Source organism: Scatophagus argus, chromosome 17 (genome assembly GCF_020382885.2).
Source record: "Scatophagus argus isolate fScaArg1 chromosome 17, fScaArg1.pri, whole genome shotgun sequence".
Lineage (NCBI taxonomy): Eukaryota > Metazoa > Chordata > Actinopteri > Scatophagidae > Scatophagus > Scatophagus argus.
Window position 1 is genome coordinate 4,760,265 of NC_058509.1, and position 25,604 is coordinate 4,785,868.

General features: G+C 40.9%; 1 protein-coding gene across 1 annotated transcript in view; it reads right to left on the reverse strand.

Moving 5' to 3' along the window:
* Positions 1-5,828: 5,828 nt before the first annotated feature.
* nudcd1 (NudC domain containing 1) overlaps positions 5,829-25,604 on the reverse strand; it is a 28,788-nt gene continuing 9,012 nt past the window's right edge. Inside the window, exons 6-10 of the mRNA XM_046417690.1 lie at positions 20,673-20,880; positions 16,469-16,613; positions 15,217-15,342; positions 8,661-8,820; positions 5,829-6,670 (exon numbers count right to left, since the gene is read on the reverse strand). Of these exons, the coding sequence (XP_046273646.1) occupies positions 6,381-6,670; positions 8,661-8,820; positions 15,217-15,342; positions 16,469-16,613; positions 20,673-20,880 (929 nt within the window). The 3' untranslated portion in view covers positions 5,829-6,380. The remainder of the gene's footprint in view (positions 6,671-8,660; positions 8,821-15,216; positions 15,343-16,468; positions 16,614-20,672; positions 20,881-25,604) is intronic.

Consider the following 25,604-nt stretch of genomic DNA (forward strand, 5'->3'; position numbering starts at 1 on the left):
TACAGCAGGGGAAGAGTGACCAGCTGACCGTCTGTACAGCCATGGCACCAGCAGAGCTGACAGTGTGCCTACCAGCATCTCTAGGGCTCACTAATTAACATGTTATAAAACCTGATGTATGAAAGCAATTTCCTTTTATGGGGGGAATTTTGTGCAAATAAGTTTATTTACAAATAATGTTAAGCCATTATGATTCTTACCTTGAGGAAAAAAAAGGTTAAATTTTTTAAAGTAAAATCACTCTGTCATTTTTTTTTTGTTTTATTGTGGGGGGATGTGTGCATTAACACACACACAAAAACATGATAAAAGACAGCTGAGCCACCATTACTGTTTGATTGACAGGTGCAGAAACACCACAATTAACCATAAGCAACAAGGACAAAATCAAAAAAATAAAAAAACCTGTAGACTATCACTCAAAATTATGTTCTTCTATGACAGGCAATAATTAGCAGCAGTCTGTGAGATGCCTCGAATTAGAGGAATAACATTAGTGCACCTCTGGAAGTTAATACACAGTGCTATAACATTAAATAGTCTGAATTTAGCTTAATCAAGTGTCAAAACAGACAAGGAGGGACAGAAGAAGTGAGAGCAAAGTCGAGAGAGACAACATGAGAGGAACACAATGATGCATGATACAATCAGAAAATGAAAAGTAAGTGAGGGAGGGCGAGCAGAGAGGAGAACATTATCAGAGATAAGAAACTTTCTGCCTCATTAACTCTCAGATAAATGTGTTTCGGCACAATAAAAAGAGGTTGTTATGCGATAATGGGACCGTAATGTTCGTTATGACACCTTGGACAGAGACAGCAACAAAGACAAGGGGTGTAGTAATTACAGCCCTCCTGCAACAGGGGAGCAGTCTCAGCTTTTATGAATAATTACCCGTTGAAGAAAACGCACTATGTCGAGTGGCTGTTCAAAGGGAAGTCACTTTTTCTCCAACGCCTGTGATGGAAAATTATAGTTTTTCATTTACAGCTTCAGGGATGTAGCCAAATGCTGGAAAGCCCACAGCCAAGGATTTTATGTGACCATTTATGTGGTTGTATATTTCAAAAGATAAGGCTGGCATCTTGTCAACACATCCCATGAAAAGACCTAAATAAACGACTACTACCAGCCACCTACTACAAAGTATTTTCTGCGCGTCTGAAGCCTGACACACGAAATCCAAATCCACAGGTGAATCCCAGCAAAACCAGGGAACAACTTCCTTTCCAGACATTTTGAGGAAAAAAAAATGTAATGACATATTTTTAATTGGTTTTGTTGGTAGATTTTGCGACAATAACAAAAATCCACCAACAGCTTTTATCCTTTAAAGCTGCTCCAGTCAACATCTTTAGCGGTATATTAACAACAGATCATATAACAACGTGTAATGTGAGAGAGGCCACTAGTTATGAGGACACCACAGCGCAGTGCCTCAGAGCATTTCTGCATCTATAAGCTCATTGTTTTAGTTCACCCTCACTGCTCTCATCAGTCTGGTTTCCCAGCAGCAGCAGGCAGCTGTTTTCAGCAAAAACAAACAAACAAAAAAAAACCCCCTCAAACCACTACTGCACACTTTAAGCCAATTACCAAACGACAGACAAACAAAGTTAGAGACGAGCTGGTGAGCGCAGTGGAGTACGTAGAAGTAAAAGTGACGGAGCTAAAAGAAGAGAGAATATTTTTTGGTGAAAGTTAATGCATGTTCAAGTATTGACTGAGATTCTCTACAATAAATATAAAATTCTTCACAAGTTAAATGTTATTCATTTTAAACTGTGTTCTCACACCTTTGGCTTGTAGCTACTGTTTAAAGGAACAGTTTGAGATTTTTGCGTATTTGTTGACTTGCTGGGAGTTCGATGAGAAGATCAACATCACTCTCATATCTCTATGATGAATATGAAGCTACCACCAGCGGGCTATTAGCTTAGCTTAGCATAAAGACTGGAAACAGAGGGGAAACAGCTAGCATGGCTCTGTCCAAAAGTAATAATCACACATTTTATCTTTGCTTAACCTAATCAAAGCGTAAATATTACATGTGGTGCTTTTACTTGGCCAGGCGCTCGTTCCAGTCTTTGTGCCACTTACTGCTGTAAGCTAAGCTAACCGGCTGCTTACCCTACAGACACAAGACTGGTTATCTAAGCAGGAAATGAATCAAATGATTTCCCAGAATATCTGGGGAATTTAAAGACTGTCTTGAAATCCTAAAGTGCCCTAATACACACCTTGCATAAGCGTGACAGTATTTTTCTGTAACTGAACGTCAACAACATGGAATTTGAAAGCACGTAATTGATGACAACATCAGTCTGTCAATGAAAATAAAGTTGTTTAAAATCCTGTCTACCTAAAGGAAAAAAAAGAAAGAAAAAAATCGAATTCACTGTCTGTGGAGGTATGACATCCAGAACATTTAATTACTTTCCCTCCATGTACCGATCCGATCGGGGAGGAGCTCTTTTCATTACTAAAGAATGTGCAATCAACTCAGTAGCGATTTCCTCCTGCAGAAATACGTGGGTTTGTTTAGTTTAATCATTTAATCATTTAAAAAGTGCTAATTACACATGCCGAGAAAAGCTGGTTGATCACGGGGAGCTGAGTTTTAATGACAAACCAGTTTTTCTCCTTATACTTAAGATGACACAGTAACAATATTACATACTGATGCTGCACTTGATTTAGATATACTTAAAGTTTGACTCGTGGTCAATTAAAATCAGGCTTGTAACAAGAACGAAACACCAACTAGAGAAACGAACTGAATGAAATGAATGATCCTTACTGACATGCTGTATTTTAGATGGATTCCCTCCACCTTTAATGTGTCAACATCCCAGAAACCTGGTTATTCAGCTTTCGCTACCCATGACCTTTAAAGTTTCTCCTCCGCATCAAGCATTTCTTTACTGAGTTTTGTACCTCAGCGGCTGACCGTGAACCCACTTTGGTTTCTAGCTGCATTCATTGCTTGGTTTCTGTCTTTTTAGACCAAGAACAACAATACAGCTTATGACTTCTGCAGTTAGCGCTGTTAGAATTTCACCTTGATGTCTGAATGTGCATCATAATCTCTTCATCTGACATCGTTTTCATTGTTTTTACTCACCAACTATGTCATAGGTTGCGTAGAAAGAACACACGCACACAAATCATGCAAATGGAGAGAGATAAAAGATGTTTACATGCCCACTGTTTTCTCTCCTGATAGTGATTCTGAATCTGCAGAGCACAGATCTGATACCAGCAGTTTAACAAATTTAATATCTGTATACGTCACTGTGCGGAGCTGGTAATGACGAACTCATCATGGAAACACTGATGTTTATGACACTTACACAGAAACAGTGTTTTACCCGGATCAATACACAATCCGTATGTAAAGTCAGTGTCAGCAGCAATGCTGATCCTGTGACGTAGATCAGTCGTTCCTTACCGGAATATCAGAATAATCCAGGAGTCTGACAGCAAGATGTGATTATTTACATGTGCCTAAAGGTTGTGAGGGTGGATTTGAGCTGGAGGCTGAGGTAAAAACAGATACTTGAGCTGGGACTAAAAAGTTAAAGTGGTAAGACTGGAGACTGATGGAAAATACAGAGCTGTTCCCTCATGACACTGAGATAAGAACACTTTACCTCCGTCACAATGTGCACTTTCATGAATATCGTTTGAATATTTTTTCACTGCACTATTAGTCTTTTTCCTGTCTCTTCCTTGTTTTGTACTGTTGCTAATTTATCAGACTCTAAAGAACATGAGTCAGCTTTTCCTTTTTAAATCAGGCCTTAAGACCTTTGTGTTCATTCATATCTCTCACAGCACTGTAATTTGATTTCTGCTCATTTGGTTTTACCTTCCATTTTAATAATTTCAAATAATGTCATTTATACCACCCTGTTTGTTTTTAGGTCTCATCTTAATTGCCTTTTTCATTTCTAATGCGCTTTGAATCGTCTTCTTGTTGAAAGGTGCTCCACTCTGTGATGCAGGGCTGCGTATTGTTTTGTCTGTCCTTGTATTTTGTTGTAATTGTACAAGAAAACAAGAAGAAGAAAAAAGACAAAAAAAAGAACCCCACACTATATAGACAAAAGTATTGGGACACACCGCTTTATTACTGAATTCAGATGTAGTATGGGACTGTTTTTCATTAAAGTCCCTGTTGGCTTAATGGTCAGGTGTCCCAATACTTTTGTCTATACAGTGTATCAGCACACACTGCTCTTTCAGCTACACATTTTAAATCGGAATGATTAGCTTGTTACAGCTCTCACACTGCATCATGTTACATAATATACACACTTGACAAAATGAATGTTACGATAACAGATACAAGAAATGTAATCTGACTCACTTTACGTCAGCACAGCAGTCTTTATTATCTTCTTTATTTGATTGTGGTTGGTGCATTAGTAAAAGTACATATATATACGTATATCTCGTCCTGAATGTGTACCCATTTAAACACAGAAGCTGGTGGTGAAATGTGAGCCAGATGCAGATCGTCATCTCAGGAAACTTGATTTTAATTTGGTGGCAGATCAAGTTTCCTGACCCTGCAGCCAATGGATTGTGATTAAATTCGAATCAGTCACGGCTGTCAATCTAGAAAATATTCCCTTTTAATAAACTTCTCAAAAAGCAGACTTTCAAAAGACGCAGTGTTTACCTGCAGTATGGAGGTTTGGGAAATGCAGTAACTACCTTTCATTATCCAGTTCTCTGTGGTCAGCTGTTCAAGTCCTCAGAGATATTAGCGACTCTGACAAGCCGCCTTCAAGTAATCTAGGGATGTTGGTACCGCTAATAAAAACAAGTGGTGCAGTCTAATTCAATTGCACACAAGTAATTAAATTGAACTAAGAGTAAAACTGGATTTTCCTGAGCAAAACAACGACAGAGAAAAGAGAAAACTGTGATTACCCACAGCCTGCAGTGAGGCTTGGCAGAGCAAAACAAACCTCCCCACAAACCGCCAGGACTCGGGGGAGCTGAGCACACAAATTGCAGATAGTCTTCACAAAATTGCCAGTCCCGATGAAGACTACCGCATTGTAAGGGCCTTTGACAGGGACCCGCACTGATGCACTGCGCTGTGGATGTTCCACTTCACACAACGCTGGCATTTTCAAGCGTGATCGATAAATTGGTCGAAGCAGGTCTCTTGTTATTTCTGAATATGTGCAAGTTTGCAAGGTTTACCAGACAGCAAACTAAGATTCGCTGGCTTCTATTTATTGTTGCCTTCAGCTGGAAGTGAAAAGACTCAGATATGAATCTATTTCTCGCAGGGAGTCGGAGGTGATGTTGTGTTCAAGCCTTTGCCTTTATGGATCCAGTCCTGCGATAACCTTCATCCCTGCGTCTCCCCTGCTTGTGTCTATCTATCTCACCTTTTTCTTTTGACACAAAGAAAATATAAAAAGAGGAAGTGGACCGTGCCCCCCCAACCTCCAAATCTTTTTATATCTCGTTGGTCGATTGCATGAGTGGTCTTTTCCAGTTATCAGGTTTCTGAAAGTTGGAAAAAGGAAATGATGGCATGTGGAGAAAACAAACTGCACTTCATCCCTTGTTTGAGTTTATAAGACACACTGATAACTGCGACGACAGTATTTATAATTATACTTCAAGCTGAAAGGTGCCGTGCTTCCATTAAACCTTAACCACCAGAAGATTAAAATAAAATAGTAAAAAAAAATAATAACTGGTAGCAGACGTGATTGAATTTTTAGGCCTCTTGAGATTTTAGGCTTCAAGTCCATCTGATCTGTCCAAGATTGAGGCTAATGCAACAGGAGCCAGTGAGATGTGTGAAACGTGTTTATGGAAATTTATGGAAATGAACATTCGCTTCTTTCATACTTCCACAGTGATGGTTGTAAAATGAGCCAAGGAGAGGGATTTCCTCAGCGTCCTCCTCCCCACTGACCATCTGACAAAATACTACAGCCAGCCATCAGTGCAACACGGCCAGCCTTCAGCAAGTCACTCATTCACTGGGAGGAACTTATACGATTGTATTCACGAATTTGCATATTTACGAAACATTCGGTATCATCAAATGTGATTCATTTCACAACAACAGTGTGTGATTTGATTATTCAAATCATTTTCTTAATGAATATCCTGGAAAACTTCAGCTCTACAGAATGTTTATTGGTGGGATTTGTCTTTCAGAACAACACGGGTCCTTACTTTATGATCTTAAAGACATTTCTCAATGTGAAACATGACGAGACTGCTGAACCACACATGCGTACAAAGAGACGTTTTTGTTTCCAGCAGATAACAAACCAGTTTGGAATGATGGCGCTCTGAGGGGGGTAAAGAGAAAATCTAACACTGACAGAGTCCCTAATCTAATTATTATTGACCTTTAGAACAAAGAGGTTACTGGAGGTCAAGATGTACAGCCTCTCATTGCTCGCTCTGAAGCCCAGGATCGGTTTGTCGGAGTCCAGGCTGGCCACCTGTTGCTTGGCAACCTGCCCTACCTGACGGCCCTGCTTCCTGTTGAAGAGGACAGTCTCCACGGGCGACGGCTGTCGGTAGATGAACGAGCGGCGGAGACACTCGCACAGGGAAGCGTAGGAGAAGTTTGGAGCGCAGGTGGCAAACTTTTTATCCCGCTTGGAAGCCTGGACGTAGCCTGTGAAAACAGAGCAGACAAGAGACGTGACGAGGACAGGGTCTTTCAGAGGATGTCTTCAGAGACATCCAATAGTTGAGTATTAGTGCAGTCTCTCCAGAGCAGCTGGGGCATCAGGGCCTGTCTGAAGGGGACCTTAATGGTAATAAGCCAAAGAGAGCTGCTCTTTCCCCATCAAGATTTATCTGGGAATTTCAGTAACCAGCCAGCTTCTCTAACACTTAGGCCACCATCTGAAGGGATCAGAGGGGACTGGCTGAGCCGGGCATGCAACGTGTTTGATTTTCTGTGAATAGTTTTGCTGCACTAGACAACAATGTACATAGTGCAGTACTTGAAACAGAGATGTCATGACAGAATGTTGAAAAGCTAACCAGCAAGTTAAAAAAACATTGAAGTACCTGAAATAAAAAAAGATGTACAGGTAACAAACGTTCAGGTGTAGAAAATGTTTTTCAGTTCATCAGAGCTTTCAGTTTCACGATGTCACTTTCACATTAGGGCTAATGCAGTTAGCTCAGGCAAAGAAAATTAATCCTGAATGTTGATTAAATGTTAAAGTTGCTCCTTCCAGTTACTCAAACATGAAGACTCTGAGGTTATTTTTTTGTTGTTCTACTTGAGCGTAAATTAAACGTCTTTTGGTTTTTGACAGAGCGGACAAAACAAGTCATTTGCAGACGTCCCTTCATACAATGAAAGGGAGGACAAAAAGGCTGATGTTGGAGACTTTTGTCTCCACAGCTGCTGGAAAAACAAATCATCCTTTACTTTAAAATCTGATTAACCACTTCCTGTGTGCTGAGAGATCCCATCTGACACCAGGGTGTTACAATGATGGCACATCTTTACTGTCGCTTAACCGAGTCACTGACACTAATATGATTAGCTTTACAAAAATGTTGCCAGCGCAATCAGGAGCAAACCTCTGATGATCGGAAGATATGGATGATCTGCTCGTAATGCACCTTAACAAGCCTGTTTTGGATGTTCTGACAGGCATGTTGTCAGCCTCATTTCAACCCACTGAGATCCTTTCTGAAATTATCACAGCGGATGCATCTGCATATCAAACTGGATGATGTATTCCAAACAGAGAGGAGCAGAACTGTAAAACTCTGTGGTGTTTGTCTTGTAAAGACAAAAAAAGAGACAAATTAAGATGTCATGCCTGTCAAAGAGGAAGACTGAAATGAAACTTCAGTTTCAGATGCTGTCATTGAGGAGAGATAAATGCACAGATAAATTAAATGAAGACAGATACTGACTCTATAAGTGGGTACACTTCCTGAAGGAGTATTTGATTTGAAATCTGGAGTCAAATTAACACAATAGTCTCAAGAGGCACAAAATAATGAAGTTATCAGCCTACGTTTTATTATCCACACCTCTCTGAATGGTTTATATGCAGAGCAGAAGAGAGATCTGTTTTTTTTTAATTTTTTTATAAACAATCCTCATATATTTCTTTTTGTGTCCTTGCAGAATACAAGCAGTGTCAGTAAACTCCCTCTTGTCATTAACTGCAGTTTTATTACAGCCATTCAAAACGTTCTGTTCCCATCCTCTGCAGCACTGGAGGCACAGCAGCAGCAGCATGACAGCGGATGTAAACAACGTTAATTGCTGTAAGAATGAATAATTCAACTCAAGTTGTCATGATACATCATAAATGAAAATTAAGATAGGCTTCCGCTGAGAGCGCTGCTCATACCTTCAGGCCATTCCCTCATACTGTGAGTCATGCAACATTTCACATATCTTAAAGGCACACAATGGAGTTTTTGGCCACTAGGGGCATCATGGAGTCATTGTTTTTTAATGCAGGTGAGTATTATCATGCTGAACGATTCCACTGTCTCTCAGTCACTAACTGATTAATCATTTCAGCTACTCTTGTATTCACTGTTGGTATAACTGCCTGATATTAAAACACATGTTTCTGTGCTGTTCTTGCGATATGCTGGGTGTGTTTAGTTGCAGCTCTTACCCAAGGCGTTGAAAGTGCCAATGTGCTCCCACATGTTACTGGGTTGGTCGGGACGAGGCTGCCACACCAGAGCGTCCACGTCATGTCTGAGGCAGAGGCACGGCATGTCAGATGGGTTCACGTCAACTGTGAACAGGTACTGATGGCTGCCCAGATTCACCTGGAGAGACGAACCAGATGGGGAAGAGTAGGTGTGAATTAAAGGCAGTTCATTTTTTTTTCTTCTCTCAGTCATCCTCTTTCACTGTGTAATTGTCTAGGGGTATCCCTGTCTGGTGCAGGAGCAGGTTGGAGATCAGTGATGGTGTATCAAGCAGGTATAATGCAATGCTTCAATTACAGCACTCTTGAATCATTGTTGAATCGTAGCCAGAGGTCATCAGGGTTGATTGACTTGTGACTACAGCATAAAATATCGATAAATAAACCTCAAAACCAATGATCTGTTAACAGGACGGTCAATTTTTAGTCCAGATTTTTCAATGACTGACACGAGGGTTTATTTTTCTGATATATGCTGTTGTAACAACACTATAACACTACAAATCAGTCTTTTAAATGTGCCCTGGTCTGGCCTGATAACATCGCTTTTTATCCTTTTCTGCTGCCTGGGAAGGAAATGAGCTGCAAAACTCCATCACCTCAGAAGCTCTCCCTTTGTTGAATACTTGCGCTCTTTTATATATTAGATGAAACTTGTCGCTGTTTTGCATAATCCTTGACTTGAGGTGGAAGGCATTATGGTTGTCACTGGCGAGAACAGTGTGAATCTCTTCTTTAATATTTCCCTTGTGCTGCTTTTATGTATTGAATGTGTTGCAACATTTGAAATTGTTTTTTTTATGTGAAGCGATTCATGCTGCTGTCTTGACCAGGACTCCCTGGAAGAAGAAATCAAGATAAATAAATAAAATTAAAAAGTAATTGGCCGTGTGGTCATACGTAGATGAGTTTTTCATATATTTTATTCTTCCTTTACTACCTCCCTTCCTGCTTTATTTACTTCTTTCTTTCCATAAAACCTTCCTTCCTTGTTATCTTCTCATTTTCCCTCATTTCCTTTCTCTTATCTGCTACCTTCCTCCTTTCCTTGTTTCTTTCCATGCACCTTACGAATACATTTCAGTTCCACTTTATTTTATATTTTATCTTACATGTGAGGTGGCATGTAGATGAAAGGAACCTGTTGCTTTCAGCCTTTTTGTGACACGGTTATCTCCATCATTAAATGGAGAGATAAAGACTGCTGTGACCGATTGTGACAGATCTCCACCTTGAAATTCAGCACGGGCCACTATGGTGATAACAGCCGTAAGAAGTCAATGTATTTGCCCCACATTCACTTCACGCTGATGAATGCACTTGATGTAATTACATGTGTGTGGCTTGGTGCTATTTGAGTCTGACTCCATTTGTTTTTAGAAAGCAAATGGCCGTCGCCATGACATAATCGCTCCTCGACATCTGACTGTTCACACCGATCCTTCACTGAGAGTCAACACACATCCCACGAATCCAACCGCCGACGTGTCTCAGAGGCTGTCAGGCTGTCCTCCCCGCCTGTCTCAACACACACTTGACAGGCATTGAAAATTCAAAATAAACCAGCACACATGCTGGTGGTTGATGGTTGCACACAATGACGAGCCTTTCAGTGAGCCATCACTCAACCACCACTCTAAAAACTCATCTTCTTGCCACTTGTGTTTGACTTCGAGCACGCGGCAAACGTTCGCTCGTGCTTTGTTCAAGCCTGCATGCGACTTGACTGACAAGGACACCAATGGCTGCCCGGGTCATAATTTGTGAACAATGCATCTCTGTGTAAGGACTCGCTGGGAAAAGAAAAGAGTTGAATATTAAAACTACTGAAACACGCGGCTGAAGGTTTGGGAAGTCGTAGTCATCGTCCTCCACACACCCAAACTGATACTCAAACTGGCCGGAGGGGATGTGGAGAGATCCTGGTTGACCATGTTCATGTTTTCTGGTCTGTGCTCTGTTGAGATTTTCTGGAAGGCAGCAGCAGCTGTCTCACAAAGTCTGGATTTCACTGTCAGTGTCAGCACTCACATCCTGTTATCTTTTCAATGGGATGAGAAAAGAAGAAGCAAGAAGAAGCCATTACTAAATACTGGTTTCAGAAAAACTGCACCACTGCTGACCTCTTTGTCAATAATGTTAAACACACTACAGAAGATACCTTTTCTCCATAAAGACATGGTTGGATGAGTTTGGTGTGGAAGAACTTGACTGGCCCACACAGAGTCCTGACCTCAACCCCATCCAACACCTTTGGGATGAACTGGAACGGAGATTGTGAGCCAGGCCTTTTGGTCCAACATCAGTGTGTGACCTCACAAATGCTCTGCTGCATGAATGGGCACAAATTCCCACAGAAACACTCCAACATGTTGTGGAAAGCCTTCACAGAAGAGTGGAAGCTGTGAGAGCTGCAAAGCTGAATGTGTGTTTAGAATGAGATGTCATCAAAGTCCCTGTTGGTGTAATGGAAGGGTGTTCCAGTACTTTTGTCCATTTTGGTTTTTTTTTTTTTCATTCAAGTCCTTTTCAAAGTCAGCGACCACACATTGAATGACTAATATACCCGCTGAGCTCTACCTGTGATTGGCCTGAGGCTTTAAAAGTCAAACCATTTCCTCTTGTTAATGGTCACATTCTAAAATCAGAAAAATCCAGTCATGAGGCTTTTATCTCATTATTTTGCAGCACACCTTATCCAACAGTCTCTGGCCTGCATTTTTTCCTGTCCGATATGCACAGCAGAGGGTTCACATCTTACCGTACGATGCAGGCCAATCATAAGAATCAAAACCTCTACAACAATTTAGTCAGAGTCAAACTAACAAGATAAACATAACAATAAATCCTATTCTGCTTTAGTGTTACTTTCTTTACAAAGCCGTGACTGAATGAAGAAGATACAGCAGCCAGAAGGAGAACAAAGCACCGGATTAACCTTTTAAATCCACTATCTAAATTCCTGCTAATTCCTATGTTACCTGTGAAAGCGAAATACAGCTATTCAAAGAAGAGAGCGATAAAAAAACATGAAAGGTGAGCTGAGCTCTTTAAGGACCAGAGGGGCTTTTACTGAAGCCTGTGGATACTGCTGTTAAATATATTTAATTCATCTACAAAGCAGAAAGAGAACAGGGTGAACATGTTTTAGCATTTCACTCCTTTATGTTACACCCTGTGGCACAACTCAAAGTTTGCTCCAGTATATTGTAATATATTTACAGGTTTTATGTATGCAATGATGAAAGTTTTGGGAGGAGAGGTTTTTCAGGGACTGAACTCAGCCCCTTACTTCCAGTGAAGGGTAGTAAGAGGCTGAGTCCATTGTACTGCATGAATGGGCACGAATTCCGACAGAAACACTCCAACATGTTGTGGAAAGCCTTCACAGAAGAGTGGAAGCTGTGAGAGCTGCAAAGCTGTCTGTGTGTTTAGAATGAGATGTCATCAAAGTCCCTGTTGGTGTAATGGGCACGTGTCCCATTACTTTTGTCCACATAGTGTATGTAGTATAAGGATTTGGATCTTGGCATCAATAATCTGTCATACACTGCCATTTTGTTTCACTTCATTATTTGATCCAACATTGGGTTAATGTTATCTGATTTCTGTTTCAGAGGAATTTTGGTTTTGGGTTGTTTTTTTTTTTTCAGTTAATGTTTACAGTTGACCTGGCATATCGATTTTCCTGGAAAACAATGTATAGAAAAAATAATCCGTCATCACTTCTGATAAAGATAAATTGTACTGTGTACACAGCATGAAACACTGTAATTGAACTCTATACAGGAAAGAATCATTTCATTTTATCAATGAGTTTATTGGCTGTGAGGATGGAGGCTGAAGTGAGAGGCCAGCAGGACAAATGCATCTGTACACAGAGGCCAGATGCCGGCTGTAATAACAGCTGAAATGCCAACTCTCCGTCATCACTTCTGTCATATTCCTGCCTGCTGCTGCTGCTCCCTCCCACCTTTACAGCAAGTAGACAATGTTCATCTAGACCTGCACCTGGTTGTCTTTTAAAGTCCACCCAGGTGTTTTGTTTGACTGTGAGGACACGAGATCAATCAAACGACTGCCTGGAATGTGATCACAGATATGTGACAGCAAATCCCTGGCTGCGACAGTCGCTTGGATATCACATTTAATTACTGTCACTGGATCCAAAGGGGAAGAAACCAGATTAGTTTAAAGCTGGCATCATTATGTATTTTGCACCACACAACTCCCCGTGTTCACAGATGCCATCTGGGTTCTGCTGTTGTGAAATGTTGACTGTTCCTGTGACACCATGAAAGCGACCAGTTTTACATCCTTGTTGTAGTTCAAACTTTGTGTGAATTATTGAACTTTCAAGCAGAGAGTGTGATGGATTTGAGCTTTGGATAGTTCTATAGTCCACCTCCACGCTAGCAGCTCAGCAGTGGTTTGAGCTAAGCGCTAACATGAAACAATGTTGACATTGCTGATGTTTACCATGGCCACCATCTTACTTCAGTGTCCTACCCTACTAACATTTTCCAATAAATACAAAATACACCTGAGGCTGATGGAAATGTTGGTAGTTTTAAACCTATTTGGTCACAAAACAAAATACTAAGAACTAAAAGGTCTGAAATATTGAAGTTCTTTCAACTCATCTTGAGGGACTTTGTGTGCCAGATTTCAGACCAAAGTTGAGGACCAGCTGACAAACATTTTAATGTTCTAGGCTGAAAGCACATTTGCCAACACACATCACTTTTCAAGTATTATCTCTTGTGTTTTTCAGCATACAAGATCTCTATTATTAAAATGAATTCTGTTATATTTTCAGGGATGTTATCAGTAAATCACAAAAAACTCCTTTTCAGCGCTTCATAAATCTTCTTTTTGAAAGAAAACCTTGGTAGCCTGCAATAAGTACAGTGAACAGATACGCTCCATTGTAAAAGGTATTAGAGACGTGGCCAGCGGATGTGACTCACATCCTCCCCCTTTGGGGAACAAGCACGAAAACCATTCTTGGTCTTTTCAACTGGGATCCGAACCGAAGAGACGTATGTGGACAAAGGTGCCAAATTAATAGACGGCGCCACAATTTTAAGCTGAAAGGTTTCATACAAAAGGTCAGCATATGTCCTAGTGGGCAGGCAAGCGACTGAAGCATTAAGGCGGATACAATGAGGGAGGGAAGGAGAGAACAGAAAGGTAAGGCTTCCTGGATGAGATACACACACACACACACACACACACACCTGTATACACTCACATGTTCGCACACACATGTGGAACAAACAGACCCAACTGGCCTTCAAAAGGCTGATGATGGCGCAGGTACGATTACAATTCGCCTTACTTAAGGACAGCAGCTTGCCTGCCTGTGCTATTTGCAGAGCAAATGGAGGGAGGACCATTAAAGGGCTTGTATTCATCACAGCCTGGGCAGAAACACGGCACCTCAAATTCAATACTCATCATTAGGCTTTCATTACATAATGAAAGGGATTATTTTTGACTGTTGTGAGAGTTTTAGTGACAGCGGATGCTTAACTATAAGCCCGGAAATTATTTTGTGCAAGTGATAAATGAAACAGAGAAACAGAGTGAAAGAGGAGCATCAGCAATAGGCATACGCTGATGTCCACAAATGAATACAGCGTTTGCGAACTGATATATATCTGCTTTGGGAAGAGGAAAGAAAGACATTCACTTATGCTCATTATTCTCCATTTCCCAAACACAGAGGTAAGGTTGTTACAGTTGTGTCTGGGGATGCTCACATCACAGCTTATTTTAATTTTGTTTTCACTCAACAAAACTGTTACTGAATCCACGTTTTTCTTATTAATACTTGAGCCTGTTTTTCTCCAACTATAATAGATGACCTCAACCTGCAATATGTGGTGTGTGTTCATCACCTTGTGGCAGGTAATGTCAAAGGGAAGGACATTCATGGCGGTTTCAGGGCTTATATCTTGGTCAGTAATGTCTGTTTTTCAGCAGATTTCATGACTGGACACAAGTCTCTTGTGTGTGCGGAAGCAAAGAGTCAATGCGTGAACAACAACAGGAATGATAACTTGTTGCTTTTGACTGACAGTCCGACCACCTGATTCCCCTGCCATGCGGGTCTGGACAAATATGTTCGCGGCATGAGCATTTAAATAAAAAACAATAATAACTGTCAGTTATGATGCTTCAGCTTCTTGCTATTCGAGTCACGAGCAGCGCTGACGAAAACGAAGCGAGTGCGCCTGCTTGTTCCGTCTTTAGTGGGCCTTTGCGGAGCTCTCTGTTCAAGTGGCTTGTTAAAGGGCAAGGCCTGCACCGGCTTGCTCACCGGGGTGGGGGGGTAGGGCTGAATAAAAACGTGCTCTTATAAAGGCGGTGAGCATCAGGTACCAAACTGTGTGCTTGAGGGGAATTAAGGAGCCGACAGAAATGAGTGAAAGTGTTAAATATGAGGGTCCAGGCTTGAAGGACAGGAGCATCAGAGTGCTCACATCTGAAGGAGAGAGCAGTCACTCACCACCTGAGTGGGTTTCAGCGATTCTCCGTCAAAGTGCGTGAGGCTGAAGCTGTCTTCTGGGAACCCATCACAGTCCTCCAGCTCCTGAGAGTTACAAGGGGGCTTGTCTTTGTCAGGGTTTCCATTCTGGATGGGAAAAAAAAGGAAGAGGAAAAAACAAGACAGAAACTGTGGTCACACTTGTTTTGCATGCATTAGCACGTAAAAGGCTTGATTTGCACTGAGTGCCTCGAGTGGGTCCAGATGATACTAATGAAGCGTTAGGCTGAGAGAGGAAGTGGCTAAAAATGCTGTTGAGCATGAGACTGAGAGTAACTCCGAAGACGAAGAAGAGGAGGAGGAGGAGGAGGTGAAGAGGAAAAAGGACGGAGATGAGAGGCCTCAGAGGAGGGAGGGATGCTAAAGCTAGAAGGGTGAACTTAAATAAGGAACGTATGGCAGGTCATGAGAAAACCTCCAGAGAAAACACAGCAGAGCCAAAGCTGTGCGTCGTGAAAGCTTTATGTGCGAGTAGTATTTCCAAACACACACTGCTGAGTGATTTAACACCGCAGTGATTCGAGCAGACATTTATCAATAGGAGCTAAGAGCTAAGAGAATACACGCCGTGAAAATAAAAGTCATGTTAACACCAAGACATCTACTGCTTTAACTTGTCTGAGTGTATTAAACCATTTTAAATCAGTTGACAGGATAGGATTACTGGGTTTGTTTAAATGTGACAAAGTATACTGACTGACGCTTCCATCTTGTTATTTTATTCATCAAGTATTTCTCAGGTGAGTTTCTACAAATTGACAACATTACCAGATATACCAATACTGAAGTATAAACAATTTATTGTAGACTATTCTAGACTGTGGATTTTGCTCATCACATAATTTAGCAACACAATTTTACAGGTGGGTAAGTTGGTATTAATTGTAGGCAAAATAAATATTTAACTGGTACACTAATTCTAAAAAAAAACACTAGTTTCCAATCATAAATTAATTGTAATTATTAAGTGTTTGTTATTTATTGTATTGTATTTGGGTTCAGTTCCTGGAAGGATCACCTTAGTTTCCCTATAATGGTCTTTTCATGAAACTCCAGAAGAAATTATTCATAAATTATTATAACTTTGGACGTAACTGGACTATTCCATTAAGTTTTGCATAACTGACATGGATGGTAGGCAGGATGTTTGTTTTGAGGACGGCACAGATGAACAGATACTGCACAGCATAGCGGAAAGAGTGAGTGAGTGTACCAGGTCTTCAGAGGTGAGGTGTGTCAGCCTCTCGTGGATGACGGCAGCTTGTTCCTCGCTCATCACGTACTCCCCCCTCGTGTCGCCCATCACCACCTCCGGCCACGTCGGCCCCTCGCTGCGCTTCTGCAGGGTCACCTCCAGGCTGAGCACACATTCAGAAACAAACAAACACACACGTCGGAGGTAAACACATGCTCCTCATTCAAAGCTGCCGACTATCAGTGAGTCGTAAACATCTAAATGATCAAGCCTGAAGACAGAAAGCTCACTTAACTGATCCCCTAAACGTCACAATCTCGGGTTGCACAATCTCAGGAAGTGCCTGAGAGTCTGATTTCCATGAAGTACACAGTGACTGGGGCACTTGAAATGAGAATGATGCAATCAACCAGTAAACAGCCCATCAGCAGCAGTCTGGTGGGCTAAAATGCACTTTTGATGAGAAAGGTCAGAGGAGAACCCGAAGAGTTACTCAGGCCGACGTCTGATTTGGTTTCGACGCAAATTATGTTCCTCAGTTTGAGAAGTTTGAGGTTTAGCAACAGAATAAAACAAGGAAGAGATCATCGATACAAAAAAACTGAAATCATTGGAAGTAGCAGTTACTTCATCTGAGAGGTAAAAGTGTAAAAATGTTACTCTGCTGAGCTAAATTTATGTCATCTATACAATAAGTTGCTGTCCTGACATTCAGACTACAGTTGTGAAAACATCAAAATAACTGCAACACCAGCATGCGTGAAGTACTCGGCCTTAGTTTTAGATAAATTTGAGTTTTACAAGAAGATGGAGACCTTGTGAATATTTACAAAAATGTTATAAACTAGGATGACTTTAACAGTTAATAGCTCAAGGTTCTGAAATGTGAGAACTTCCTGCTTTCATATTTTCAGGTTTTGGACTGCTGGTCAGACAAAACAAGACATTTGATGAAGTCACTTTAGGCTCAAAAATGTATATTATGACAGGTATTTTTTTAAAACGGTTTTTAAAGTGTTTTACAGACCAAGTAAAAAGCTGATAATTGAGAAAATAATTAGTAACTTAATCTTTAAGCGAAACCCTAAAATCTCCTTAAAGTCCAGCTAAGAAATTCAAATCACCCAGCGATCGTGGTCAGGTGGTTGGTTTTGACAAAGAGCCCTTAAGTACTGACTACAAATATCTGCACAAACGCAGATTACACGCTCCTCATACACTGCAGCTGTGTTTCCGTCTTTCCACACATTAAATCTATACACTCGATCCTGTTTGAACACATCGAATCCATTAAGAGGACGTGTGAGCCCATTCATCAGCTCTCACTGCTTCACTAAATTATGGCAATGAAGCTCAGTCTTTATGGATCCGAGGAGGAAAATCTGAATAAATTAGAATAACATTTTCCTCCTAGTTTTACATATGTTTGCAAATGTGCATTTTGCCCGGAGTGATTTACTCTCACATTTTGCCAGCAGAGGTTGTGAGGATATTCAGTCACAGTGCATCACTCTCAGTCTTCTACTCAGGGAGGAGAACACAATGAACTCCTGTGTGTTTGTGCAAAAGCCCAACGTACAGTTTTAACTGCATCACAGTACGCATGTGCAAATGATTACAAGCATGTGATTTGAAATTTTGGACAAAATCAGACCGACGGACACAAAGTAATTTGTTTATGCAGATTTACTTGATCATGGGTAATGTAGCTGTAATACATACATGTAATTCAGGGCACATTTTTCTGGTTTTTATTCCCGTTTCATCTTACAGTAAAGCAAGGACTTCTGTTTTGAAAAGTGCTATAAATAAAGTTGGCTTGCTTGGTCACACTGAGACTGCAGAAACACTCACAGCCATAGTGGTGTTAGAGAGTGGAGCCAACCAATTAGATCACAGCCAAAAGTTTCATCTTAGCCATTATGGAATCAAAGGAAATTATCAGCTGATACTGATGGTTTTCATTTTAACCAGTAGGAGCAATCGTCAAGTCGGCCACCTTAACGTATTAACAAAAGCCGGATTCAAATGCGACTCTGAGCCCAACCCTGGTACAATACTCATTCATTTAATGGCTTTTCTGTTTTGATGATATACAGAAATTTAAGAAAACTATAACAATTAAGTGTAATCTTTGACTTCATACTTCATAATTACTTCGGGTTTCAGCTCTACCAACAATATTGTTCTTGGGAAAAACATTAATCCTATCTGGTTTTGAGAATTTTTTTCTTCTTGTTCTTATTTTAGACCTATTATTTAGACTCAACCTCCTGCTTCAATGTCACATGTTACTCACATGTTGCAGCTCCAGTCTAAGACTACAAACCTGGGCTGTCGGAGGCCCGGCTTCACACGTACTCTATTGTACAGCGCGATGCTACAAAACGTACTATAATTAGAAAACAATGAGAAGACAGGAAAGAGACACAAAGGGCAGCATCTTAATTCAGTGCTGTGACAGAGGAGAGCTGGATGGTCCTCAGCCGTCTGTCCGTGAAGAGCATCACCCATTGGTATGGAAAAACATGCTCAATAAGAACAATTACGAGTGGGGTGGGTTTTTTTCCTCCTGTATTTACATTGTAAAAGGCCTTCTGATGCAGTCACACACACACACAAACACACATGCTTTCCCCTGCCAAAGGGAAATGCATATTATTATTTTTTTTATTTAAACTCTTCACAGCAAGACTCTGTATATTTTATTTTAGATTTTGATTGGCTGCCATAATGTCCTTTGTGTATCTGCGAGAAAACGCAGTCAATACCCAGAACGAAGGTCTGAATTTCTGAAAAACACACAGCTTAAAAGGGCATCTGGATGCAAACACACATACAATAGTTACCATCCACCCAACGTCACACGCCGACAGATTTTATCTTTGGCAGATAAGCAGGGATAAGCTTATAGAATACAAAGGAAAATTATTTGTGGATTTTTTTTTCTTTCTGCACACAACAAGACAGACAGACAGGCGCAGGCATATTCTCTCTCTCTCTCTCTCTCCCTCACACACACACACACACACACAGCCAGAGAAGTAACAAACAGGCGATGTAACATGTTTTTACTCTGAAGCGTTGGAGGACTTCTATTGAAGAAACAGGAAGCAGAGATGGAGCACCGAGAAAGATGAAAATGAAAGGTCTTGAAGTGGAAGATATGACTCATCTCAGACTGACTACCTGATCAACAGATTTAATGCTTATTACGAAAATATATATATATATATATTCAAGTCCCTCAGCCTCTTTTTATGTTTTATTGTTCTGCAACACTGAATCACAGTGTGTGTCATTTAATAAGCATAAAAAGAGCTGCTCCACTGTGTTACAACTGAGACAAACTGCCCACCTGAACCGGATACACAGAGACTCAGTGCTGGTTGTACAATATACTGCAATAACAGGAGGATGTCCTTTGCTAACTTTATTTAAAACGCCAAAAAATCTCAGGGCAGATCTCATCCACCGTTGGCGTCTCGCCCGCACAGAGCTGGTCGTCAGGACGACCGGATTTCGCTCCTCCTTCCCTTCTATGAGGAATGAGATGTTTACAAACACTATTTCCTGTGCTGCCTGCCGTTGGCCACACCACGCGAGAAAGTTTTGCCAGTCGAAATCTCTTCCGACTGCACGTCCTACAGAGGACGTGTTGGTCCGTCAGTTTATTTTTAAGCTTTCCCTTCACCGACTTGACAACTACATCCCCAGTCAAGGTCAGCAGTTCTCCTTCCCAGCTGAAAGCAGACCAAGAGAGGGTCTGCCTTCCAGGCGAGACGTCTCTTTTAAGTGGCGATGATTTGAAGTATTGGGTTTCTTGAATTGCTCTGGGCCTGGCTTATTACCTGGGAGCAATCTGCCATGAGAGACCCCACGAGGACCCCCCAGGAGAAAATGAAGCGCTAACATACGTTCAGTTGTGCAAAGGAAAATCCTGGCTATACATACGTGATTCAGCGCTGTAAAAAACAAATACGAATCACGAAAATATTAACCCCTGAAAGGCAGCCGAATACTTTTTTTTCAAATCAGTTGGAGGCCTGATTGTCTCACCACATCAAAACAGTTTCCATTTCACACTTTTAAACTACCTTTAAAGGTACCTCAACACAAGCGCAGAAAACGTGCTGTCACGTAAAAACTGCTCCTTCGGGTTGATGGTCTGTGGCTCTGCTGTAATATAAGGTTTATGTCACTGCTGTTACAGGATGCAAACCTTTTGTCATCTCTGATGATCCAGGTGCTGGCCTCGGGGTCTACAGACGCATACAGCCGGCCTTCCAGTAAAGGAGGGAAACCCTGAACTCCGACGCTGATGTCGTCTGGCGTCACCCTGAACTGCACCTCCTCTTTGGAGACGCCCTCGGGCAGGCGCACGCACACCGTGACGTCCTCCGCTGTCTGCTGCCAGAAGTAAATGGGATCTGAATTCAAACAGGAGAGAAATGTACAGAGCTGAAGTTAACGACGGCGCTGGGCCAGCTGTTACAGAGTCATACATAAAACATCTAATAGAGCGCAGGAATTGACGGGAATTACTTTTGCATATTCAGTGACAATGCAGATGGGCGACTATTAAAATAAATGAATTCTCATGCCGCAAGGGGAGGAGGGGCTGCAAGGACCAAAGTGAAGCTACTGAGCTAATTTTCCTGCACGATTTGACGTTTTGACCTACAGTGACGTGCACAAATATCCAGTCAGATATTTTGCAGCTGTTGTTGTGCAGCAGGTAGAAGTCAAAGTAATAACTTATTTATTGATTTATTTTCAGATTACTACTGATTACTGTGCTGAAAGGACTGTAATGAAAAGTCAAATGTCAAAATGTGCGATGATCAAAATAATAACAGGCGCCTAAGAAATTTGGTTTCAAATCTTAAGTGTTTTTTATAAAATTAAATATTTACTGTGCTTATTTGTTTGTTATTATTTTAGTAATAATAATAAAAATCTGGCATATATTACATTTGTCTGCCATTAATAGGAGTATATGTATCTCTTTCAAGTCAGATACAGCTGTGGATCTAAAAATAATATTAAAATAACAAAAGCACAGAGGGCATTAGGCTTTCAGACTGAGGAAATAATAGAAATATGATTACATACACTGCAGCAAATTACAGTTATGACTATAACACTGCTTCAACACTGCATAGACACTCAACTACTCCCTTCACAGACGGTTTTCGCAAATCCGACGGCCGCATTTCCGCTCCCTCTTAACAAGGAACAAAATCTGTTCTCACCACTTCCCACATTGTTAAGAAGCCAACTCTCTGCTGCCTCTGATTCAGCACCTCCACTGGCCTGTTAGCGCTCTCTGATCAAATCAGTTCTTTCTGGCAGGCCGTGACAACACCTTTAGTGTGTCATGCACCATAATGAAACATAAAATAAGTTGTCACCGAGAGAGCTGGCTTGTGGATATCGCTGACGATGGCGGAAACAGATGCACACTCTGATTTTTTATTTTATTTTATTTTTTTTTATTAAAAGGCTTGCTGGAAAATGTATGAATAGCAGGCCTGGTGTCCTCCTTTAACTTCTCTCTAACAGTCCACAGACACTCCATAAAATTGCTTTGGCTTCCAAGCACATAATTGTAAATGGAGCAAACAATCCCTATCACACATCTGATCGGAGACAATTTTGCAACCCCATGCCTCAATCGCATTTTCAAGAACGAGCAAGAGAATAAAGTTGTTGTCCCTGTGAATCCGTCTTTCATCAGCAAAGTCCTTTTCATCCGTTGCTGATCAGAAGGGAGATTCATTACATTATTTTCTTCCAGGCTACGCTTTTCCCTTTTTTTTCTGAAAGTTCTGAAAGGTTTTGCTCTTACCTGTAATGTGGCTGCCTAGCATTTAAAAAGGAGTAAATTAGAGTGAGCCCATCACTCAACAGTCCACCTCTTCTCACCATCGGAAAACAAACCAACCTTTATTTAAAAACACAGCTTAGTATTTTCTAAGAAACATACACAATATTGCCAAAAGTATTGGTTTTTCAGGGGTTGGGCTCGGCCCCTGACTTCCAGTGAAGGGAAATCTTAATGCTTCAGCATACCAAGACATTTTGGACAATGCTATGCTTCCAACTTTGTGGAAACAGTTTGTTGAAGGCCCTTTTCTATTCCAGCATGACTGTGCCCCAGTGCACAAAGCAAAGCTCCATAAAGACATGGTTGGATGAGTTTGGTGTGGAAGAACTTGACTGGTCCACACAGAGTCCTGACCTCAACTCCATCCAACACCTTTGGGATGAACTGGAACGGAGACTGAGAGATTGTGTAACGGGCAAAAACTCCCATAAACTATAAGCTTTATGGGAAACACTCCAAAATCTTGTGGGAAGCCATCCCAGAAGAGTGGAAGCTGTTATAGCTGCTATGGGTGGACCAACTCCATATTAATGTCCGTGTATTTAGAATGTGATATCATTAAAGTCCATGTTGATGTAATTGTGGGATGTCCCAATACTTTTGTCTATATAGTGCATAATCAGCACCAGCTACAAGGAGGTTGTAAGCGATTATGGCAGATAGTTTTATAATAATATTATTATCAGTACTGGAATGTAACAAAGTATATTTACAAAGGTATATTAAATACTTGAGCATTTCAATTTAATGCTACTTTATTCTCCAACTCTGCTACATTTGAGAGGGAAATCTTTTTATTGCACTTCCTTCAATAGCTGAAGTTATTAGTTAAGATTTTACATGAAAACACATGTTAAGTTCATAAAATGCATCAAAAAGATTTTTGCTTGTGGCTCCATAACAACATTTTTTCAAATGATACTTTTATTCAAGTCAGATTTTGAATGCAGGACCTTCACTCGTAACGGAGTGTTTTGTCAGTTGTTGTACTGGTGCACATACTGAAGATCAGGATGAGTAACTTTTTTGGCTTCAGGTTAATGGTGCCTGAACAGGAAGCAGCCGAGCAAAGAGAATTAGGAGACAAATGTTTTGTTTTGTCTTCACAGGACACAGCGTACTGAGCTTGCAATGTTACTGTTTTTTTGTTTAAATTACAGCCAACCCGAAACCAAACAAATTTAGAGATGCTTCGATGTAGGCTGGCATTCTAACCAAGATTAAAAACAATAAAAAAGATCTATGGAGTATCTTTAAATAAGTCATAAAACAAAGATTAACCGACTCATACACAGACAACTCTGTGCCAATTTTCTCATATTCAACCAAACTATAGAGAGAATTAGGTGCCAGAACTGTCATATACAACTCTGTGTGATTACTGGCAAAGCCCGAACAATGAAATTACCCTGATTATGATTCTCCAAAGCAACAGATCTGCTCCATATCTGGCAGAGATGTGAGGAACCGAGACACGTTCATTATCACCTTTTGTTGATGACTGGAGCGTCTAAAGAAACTAATGAGAAGGAGAGAAGGTGAGCTGCCAAATCTTCCATTTCATCTCCCAGTCGTCTCCATACCTCTCTGTGAACCCCTCCACTGCCAAACTGCAGAGCGGATAATACAAATAAATAAAACTCACAGCACACGTAAACCATGCACAGTCATACTTTTTTTTTTTTTACTTTTGCTATTTATTCATTGCTGGAGTGTTATGCTGCTGCATGACTGCCTGTATAATATTTCAGAGACTTCACCGACTATTCATTTGGACACTTTCTCTATCGATATCGCACATATATACTCCACTATATTCGTACATCAGGACCTTTTCTCTATCAATGCACCATTAAGTTACCTTCATGTCCTGCCCTCCCCCCTCCCTTTACTTTACCATCACTTACAAGCCTGTTTGAAGATGCCCCCTCTCTTGACATCTAATCCACTTCCTCCTCTCAGAAAGCTGAAATGCAGTGTACTGATAAAAGGATTGGCTAAAAAGCTGCCATTACTCTGCTCCCACCGACAACACAAACACAAACACACACACACACACACACACACCTTGCCCTGTGTAGGTCACCCCGGGGTTTTCTTTTGAAATAGAAGGTTGTTGTTTGTCTGCTTGTTTAGAGGTTGTGAGAATATAACCGAGTGTAAAAACAAGCTGGATGCAAACGTTTGGATCACTTTCAGACACAGAATCTTTTATGAATTCAACAAAAGTTCTGGTGTTGTAAAAAGCAGAGTTTCTTATAAATACATAAGCAAGGTCACTCAGTCTAACTTGAAATAAATATGATGGGAGACGGGGGAAACAGATAGCAGAGCTTTGTCCAGAGGTAACGAAATACACATACTAGCAAGTCTGAAGCTCATTAATTAACGTGTTTTATCTCATTTGCTTCGTCTGTACAAAAGCACAGCATTACGTCCGACTATTTCCTGGTCAAGCGCAGTGACTGATAGTTGGTGAGCTTTAGATCGTTTCCCTCCGTTTCCAGCCTTTGTGCTAAGCTAAGCTAAGCTAAGCTAACCTTCAGCTGACTTTACATGAGAGTGGCGTCAATCTTCTCTTCTAAAAAAACTCGGAGAGAAGGAAAAGAAGCGTAATTCCCCATTTATTATTTATTAGATGATTGCTGAACAGTCATTTCACGAGGCTGCGTGGCAAATATATTTTTTTTTTGTTCCAGTCTCTAAAATGTGATACTTTTCACACCTTCTGGTTTCTGACTGTCGGTCAGTAAGAAATTTGAAGACAACAGGCATTAATCATTATCTTCTCCATGTTTTTGTAAAGAACATTTCATCAGTTAATCACCAATACCACAAATATATTAATGAATAATATTTATCAATTGAAGGCCTAAACGCTGTCACTATTTCACTGAATAAACTAAAGACCTTAATGCATCACTGCTGGTGAGGGAGGAGACATTACGCTGCGGTTGTGTCACAAACGCATAGTAATAAGCAGCCTGGACAAGCATCCATGTACACAAACGCAGTTGACCGGATCTGACAGCAACCCGGTCTAACTGGGAATATTCTGCTGCCCGCTCAGGCGTTTCTATGACTACAACCCAACTGCTCCTGCCTCTTAAAGGCAATGAGTGGAGGAAGTGAACGTTACTCGACTGAAAACCAGCAGATGCAAATGCATGATGAATCTTAACTGGAAATAGCCTCATCGCAGAATTGCCAAGAAATGAGTGTTGGTGTGGCGACGTCACGGAGGGAGGCTGGACAGTCAGCTCG